At 39.4% G+C, this 7,223-nt stretch overlaps 2 protein-coding genes across 2 annotated transcripts in view; both read right to left on the bottom strand.

The window, feature by feature from the left end:
* Positions 1-1,471: 1,471 nt before the first annotated feature.
* Positions 1,472-3,007, bottom strand: hcar1-2 (hydroxycarboxylic acid receptor 1-2). Its single transcript, XM_058412312.1, has one exon. The coding sequence runs from the start codon at positions 2,694-2,696 to the stop codon at positions 1,740-1,742; it is 957 nt and encodes a 318-aa protein (XP_058268295.1). The 5' UTR covers positions 2,697-3,007; the 3' UTR covers positions 1,472-1,739.
* Positions 3,008-5,863: 2,856 nt separating this feature from the next.
* The window catches only part of denr (density-regulated protein), a 4,114-nt gene continuing 2,754 nt past the window's right edge, over positions 5,864-7,223 (bottom strand). Inside the window, exons 6-8 of the mRNA XM_058412164.1 lie at positions 6,530-6,646; positions 6,284-6,423; positions 5,864-6,198 (exon numbers count right to left, since the gene is read on the bottom strand). Coding sequence (XP_058268147.1) covers positions 6,154-6,198; positions 6,284-6,423; positions 6,530-6,646 — 302 coding nt within the window. The 3' untranslated portion in view covers positions 5,864-6,153. The remainder of the gene's footprint in view (positions 6,199-6,283; positions 6,424-6,529; positions 6,647-7,223) is intronic.

Raw genomic sequence — 7,223 nt, 5'->3', positions numbered from 1 at the left:
AGTTTTTTCTTGCATTGAGTCAACTCCAGAATTATTGGCACTCTCTCTGAAACCGAGTCTATAAAAGAAATATTTCATACAATACAATATATTTAAGATTATTTCTAGAGACAGCTGTGTGATGTCACACACCATATTATCACACGAAGATCCTTATACTAGGATAAAAGTGACTCTTTCTCGGATGTCTAACTAGGTTGGAGACCCCTGTAGAGGATCTTGGACCAATCTTCAATGCAGAACATTTCAAGCTCATTTATGATTTCTGCATATGGACTGTCCTCTTCATTTCAGACCACAGGTTTCGAGTGTGTGATTCTCATACATTGTCTTCCTGGCAAATTCTCAGATCAGATGAGCCTGGTTGTGCTTAATTCTTATACGAATGAATTGTTTATCCATTCTGCCTTTATGACAAGAACTTATCTGAGCTCATCTGAGACGGCACAAAATGCCTGCTGTATTTTTGATGAATCCTGAATCACTGTAGTCTAAAAATAGAAGCTGAACAAAGCAATCTAGAAGTAATGAAAAATACATATGAATGCAGCCCTGAAGTTCCCTGACCCAGCTGCTTTTATGTGGTTGAACTGAAGTGAAATCACACTGTTTTTTCCAAAATGCTATTTTCTTCATTTTTTTTAATAGGTCTACACAGTGCAGTCGTCCATCAAGATATCCTCTGCTCCTTTTCAACCTTTTCAACCTAACCACCAAACCACCACTCTCAGAATGATCCATAATTATAGAATTATATATTATATTATATAATATCTATTATAAACACGTCATACCCCGCACTGTCGTTAATTGGTTCCAAGAGGTGCGGCGTAAGTCGATTTTTGCCGTAAGTTAGAAATGCCTCTATAAAGTGCTGTATATGTTCCCTATAATGACACTATGACTTTATTTCTAATATGTTTTGTGCGGTATCAGTACTATTTTTATATTGATTATATGTATTTTCTTATTTTATAAAAAGAATTTTGTTTAGTTTGGTTTTATTAGCTATTTTTCATTGTTACTATGTGACGGAGGGACTGACATAAGGTTGTGTAGAGGATAAGCGACATAAAGTCGGAAATGATGTAAAACGGGGCTCTACTATATAGTAGTGCCCCGTTTTACATCATTTCGACTTACGTCGTGTGTATACATATATATATATATATATATATATATGAGCTGTGTGTAGATGAATAGAGATCAACTTACTCAGAAATGAGTCATAATGGAGATGCCCACTGGGAGAAAAAATCTCCAGTGGTATGCATAATACACTTTAATTAATAAGGCTTTCCATAGTAACTTCTTGCTTTGGTGAGTCCTTTGTGATTAGCATTTTTCCCATAAACAGTAAAAATAATCACTGGAAATGATCATGCATTTTTGCCCATCCTGTACTGACTGTGGATTGAAAACTGATACACCAAAAAAAACCCAGAAATACACCAGATTTTATTGAGCTTAAACAGGCTTCATTACTACCTAATGTTAAACTGTCATTTACATTTTATACATTATTCAGTTTCTAAATTTTAAACAGGCTGAAACAAACAGTATATGCAGAAAGTATTATGTGTTTTATTCTACATTACTACCACAATGATAAAACAGTGTTTCACAATATAATCTATCAGCTTTTGAAATGTGAAAGCTGGAATAGTATATACATTATTTACCAAATGGTGTATGATCTTCATTGTCACACTTTCACACTTCTCTTTTCTCCATTTACTTTAATCACTTGTTACTGTAGCCAGAATGCTGTCTGCTTTCTTCCCTCTGAGTTTCAGAAGAATGCTCTGTATGGTCCCACTGAATGCTGGAGTGGAGAAATAGTACACCAGAGGATTGAGGACACTGTTGAAATAGGTGAAGACAACCGAGGTGTAAAAAGCCAGATTTGCCTCACTGAAGTACGAGCAATCGCTGTACCAGACCTTCAGTATCCAAACAGCGACCCGCGAGGCAGTGCTTGGAAAGAAGCAGATGATGAAGACCATAGCAACGATGAAAATAAACTGCACGGCCCTCTTGATTTTGCCCGAGGTGTCCATCGTCTTATTTTTCAGCTGCCATGTAATGCAAGCTGTGCAGAAGACAATGATGACTGTGGGCACGCAGAACTGAATCACATAGAAAGCGTTGTGCCAGTTTGAAAGTGGGTTGCTGCCCATGCAAATGTTGAAGCTCTCGCATTGTGTGCGGTTGCCAAAACTGTAGAAGTGTGGCGAACCAAGCAGGTATGCTGTCATGGCTATTATCATCCCCCACATGCCTGCAGAGACACACATGGCATACCTCAGGTCCATCCGATTGATACGGTTGAGCGGGTGCACAATCTTCAAGTAGCGGTCCACAGCCACCGCCGTGAGAAAGAAAATACCCGCAGCCCTGTTGGCTGCAAGGAGGAAGAGAAGGATGCGGCAGAAGACGTCCCCGTGAACCCAGTCCTTGCGCCTGCGGTAGTAGTCAGCTCTGAATGGCAAGCAGAAGAGCACCACAGAGTCGGCTATAGCCAGGTGCGCCAGGTAGATGGAGTTGGGCTTCCAGCTCTCCATGTGGAAGGCAAACATGCACAGGGCCAGAATGTTCCCTGAGAGGCCCAAAATGAACTCTACGAAAAGGACAGGGGGGAGGACTTTGTCCAGCATGGGGGACTCAAAAGCGCAACAAACTGAAGAGTTCGACATGTGGAAGGCACTGATGCAAATGAGCTTCAGAAATCGGAGGTCTGAGAACTTTACGTCCCTGAGCCGTTTTATCACGTGTCCCTCGAGGAAGCGCACCTCAGGGTGTCTTTTTGTTTCCACTCATGCAAATCACGTTGCTGTAAGCTACCTCACAGATAACAAACCCAGGTGTTGTGTGAAAATGATCTCAAAAGGGATTACAGCCACAGCCATTTAACTAGGCAAATGAAACGTCCCACTGCTCACCACCTTGCATGCTTAGAACAAATAAAAATGATTATATCTATGATGCAGTACCCTACGGCACGCAACACTCTGCCACAGGGGAAAATGTAATAATTAAAACACAAATAGAAACACAAACAAAAACAAAGCATTTAGGCATTGTTAATTTCAGTATCCAGCTTCGTGGTGTCCTGTCTCTTCGTTGCACTTGCTTAACTGTATACGCTTCTTAATAAATAAACCATGTTAAAGTAAAAAAGTAAAAAAAAAAAAAAAGATGTTCCACTCCCCTGCTGCTACACCAAATAAATAAATGAGTTACAAGAACAAGAGGAAGCATGTTGGGTCATTGATCAAACTAAATAACTGACAGATGGAGTTAGACTGGAGGGTTGATTACCTATCAAAAGCACATCAAACAATGCTGGCACGACCCAGGATTGAACCGGAAACCCTGCTGGGCCATCTTCAGTCAAAATAATGAGGGAAAAGCAATCATACCTTCCTCCTGATTCTCTAGGTTCCACCCTTCTCCTAGTAACATGCACACAGGTGGATTTACCAAGATAAATTGCCAACAGTAATGAATTGTCCTATTTAGGGTGCCAGATACACAAGGACCTGGACCAAGAGTGAGTGAGCTTTTGATAAGGTCATATCCTCACATGGGTTTGTATAAAACTGCTTCGAAGATGACACTCATCAACTAATCAGCTGAATCCCAGGAAAACCCAGGTGATTCATCCCCCATGTCATGATCTTGTCATCTTCCTGGACAACTCTCAGATCTCCTCTTCTGTCATCCACAGTAAACTGTCCTTTTCCTCTCACATTATTGACCTGACACATTCATGCCAAGTACAACATCAGAAGAATTTGTCCATTTTCTTTCCCACACAGACCACTCAGGTTCCTATTCAGTCCCTTGAGACTTGACTACAGTAACTCACTCCGGAAGGTCTACGTCCACACCTTAACCAAAATGCAGCTGCATGTCACACTACCCCAGTACTTTGTTTCCTCCACTGGCTTCCTTTATAGCTGCCTGCATCAGATTTAAAACACTCATGCTTGCCTGCAAACCTAAAAATGTCCCAGTACCCACCTACCTTAAAGCACTTATCAAACCCAGAAGTGCACCGTGATCCCACGGATCCTCCAGTACAGCTCGGCTGCTCCCACCATCTCTCAGCGTCCAGGGAAGGCCTGCATCAAGACTGTTCTCTAGATTTCCTCGAGGTGTCTGACCAGCTCACAAACTGAGAATCAGCCTGTATTTATTCATTTCAAGTCATTTCTGTAAGTCGTTCTGGATAAGGGTATCTACCAAATGCCATAAATGTGAGTGTAAATGTAGTGAGATGAGTGAGAAACCTTACGGGAAATGAAACGATTATAATAAGGCTGAGCTTATTGTTGGTCTTTGCATAGGTGTAACCTAGATTATTATAAATTCTAACACTTTAAAGCAGTATACCTTCTAATTTAAAAGTAGCAAGGTGTTACTTGCTTTCTCAGATTTAGTAAATATTCATGTGTTTATGAATATGTTGCTGTTTAAGTTTTTACATATCAACATTTTACATATCCTATTTTTCGGATTCTTCCTCCGTTACTCAAATGGAATAGAACACAGATCTTAACTCAATTATTGAATAGATTGACTAGACCACACCAGTCCTCATTGAAATGTATGTGATTAAATGCATTAGAGAATCATGAATACAAAACACTAAGAAAGAAATTTAATCCGACGTTTTTACTACTCTTTAGATACGCGAGTCAGTCCACCAGCTTTCACAAGTTGACTCTTTGAATTGACTCAGAGTCCACTCATTTGCGAACCAGATGGATAGATGAAGCAATAGGAATAGCACGTTGTCTCTTTTGGGAAAACATGATTTGATCAATTTTGAGATAAAATTGTTAAGAGGAAAAACATGGATACGATTGCCCAACTCAGTGCTTGGAAAAGAAAGACAATCGTCAGACTCAGCCACTCTAGTGAAGGGGTTGTAGCGCTCACTGACTGAAAACTAAACCTGTGCAGACTTCAATAAGATCATTATTTCATTACAGTTCCAAAGAAGCCATTTCTTTGGAAGGCTCAAATTCTTTTGGAAAATAATTTTGCGGTCTGAAGAGACTAAATGTGAGCTGTTTGGTCTAAAGTCAAAGCATAATGGCTGTTGTGGACGAAATATTGCCCAGGTAACACCATTACTGTGAACGAGCACATTGGTGAGTGCATCATGATCTAAGTTTGCTTTCCAGTAGAAGGAACAGGAAAGCTTGATAACAGGAAAAAAACAAATATATGCAAATTGTTGAGATGCTCCTGTTTCAATCAGCCAGACTGTTGCATGTAAGATAAATATAGTTATTTACAGTAAATGTACTGTTACAGTAGGATAATGAGTCAAAGCACAGGGCAAAACACAGAAAGGAAATGGCTTGGGAGGGAGAGAAAAGGGCTTGGAATTCATAGTTGCTTTTATAATCATAAATTTGTCATCATGATATAATACATGAACTGTATCTACAGGTTCGTGTTATAGCAACTTTGATGCGTTTTCTTGTTAGGAAAGTTGTAGATTCCGGTTATTCTTTTGTGTCTTGTGTCCTTATCCCTTTAGTGAACTGCCTTTTCTACCAGGGTGAATTTTACTCATGTTAGGTCTGACTGCTGCTTTAACTGAAAAAAAGTGACCTTTTTAAGGGAGCTGAAAAACTACTAAATGGCAACAGCAAGGGGGTCCTTGCTAAATTCTACACCTCAGTTGTACGTTTATATTTTTGCCCCAGATACAAACAAACCACTAATCATCTTATAACCTTAAATTTTAAAAGGAACAATGAAAGCTAAAAGCAGTACACCGCTTAAGACAAATAGAGTTAGTGGAATACCTTAAAAAATAAAAATATTATACGAAGAACAAACCAATGAGCCTGGAATTTATTAGCTTGCAATTTGATTGAGCAAAGTGTTGAGATATTCACACCATACCAGACCTTTGGCAACCAAGAGAACAAGCAGCTATCTAGAACTGGGGGAGAGAAGGAAAAAAAAAGGGGGGCAAGGTTGTGGCCAAGTCCACCATGTTCTATACAGTAAATAAAATAGATATAAAACGACTCGATGTTAACGTGTACATTTGTCCGTGGGTTTTGTTTGTTTTTGTTTTGTGTGTGTCATGTTGCATCTGTTTCAGTAAAAGTGCACATCAGATTTTCATTTCTTGACTTCTCCGAGGTCGTTGATGCTGTCGTCATCCACCTGGAGGAAAGAGAGTTGGTTTTAAGGCGAGGGACATGACGGGGAAAGGGGGGGGTATTACTTTATTTGGATAATGCAGTCTCACCTCAGGCCACTTCTCTTGGATGACGTCGATGATGTCATCTGTAAAGTCTCCCTGAATGATGATTTCATCCTCTGCTGTCACTGAGGCACCGCAGGAGAATTTCTGAGCAAAGAATCTCTGAGCCTCTTTAAGATCGATGTCTGGGGAGAAAAATGGACAGCTTACACAAATTAATTCCTGGTCTTAAAAAAACCCCTTCATTCTAATAATTATCATCGTTAGTGAAAATAAAGCGCTACAGCTTACCGAAGGTGGCCAAGCCGCACACTCGTGTGACATACTTTTTCTTCGCACGTGGGATTTTTGCTATCGTGACTTTCTGAGGAACGGTCTTCTTCTTCTGTTTGATTTGTCCTCTTCCACCTGGACACACAACGGACACCAGGTCGAGTTCAGAGTCACAACTGAGCAATCGGCAATCACAGTCATGACCTCAGAGCTGCAGTAAATCCAGCATTTAAACTCTAGTTACTGTTGGTGTGTTATTTTTCCATGTCAATGCAAATGAGAGGTCATCCGCAGACATGATGCACTGATAATATGGACGTGGCAACTTGGAAAGAGGAGGAGGAAAAAAAAGAGAGAGGAAAAAAAGAAGAAGAAAAAAACAAAACAAAACAGAATTTTCCATGTAGATTTTAAGAATATTTGAATAACTATATTTAATCGCTGCATATTTTGATTTAAAACCATTTATGCTGAAATAATGTGGACATTTTTTCACATGTGGATTCAAAAATATTTGATTTCTAGACTTTGTGTGATGAAACAAATACAAAAACAGAGAGAGGCAATATTATTAAAAATAATAAGAAAAATTCCCTATTTTAGTGTGTACCAAAGGGGGAAAAATACTTTCATTTCAAACGAAAAATGAATGACCACACAAGTGAGACTGATTAAAATAAAATTAGGACACATATGAATGAACATACAATAT

Source organism: Hemibagrus wyckioides, linkage group LG16, assembly GCF_019097595.1.
Source record: "Hemibagrus wyckioides isolate EC202008001 linkage group LG16, SWU_Hwy_1.0, whole genome shotgun sequence".
In the NCBI taxonomy this organism is placed as follows: Eukaryota; Metazoa; Chordata; class Actinopteri; order Siluriformes; family Bagridae; genus Hemibagrus; species Hemibagrus wyckioides.
This window is presented reverse-complemented; position numbering and strand designations above follow the sequence as displayed.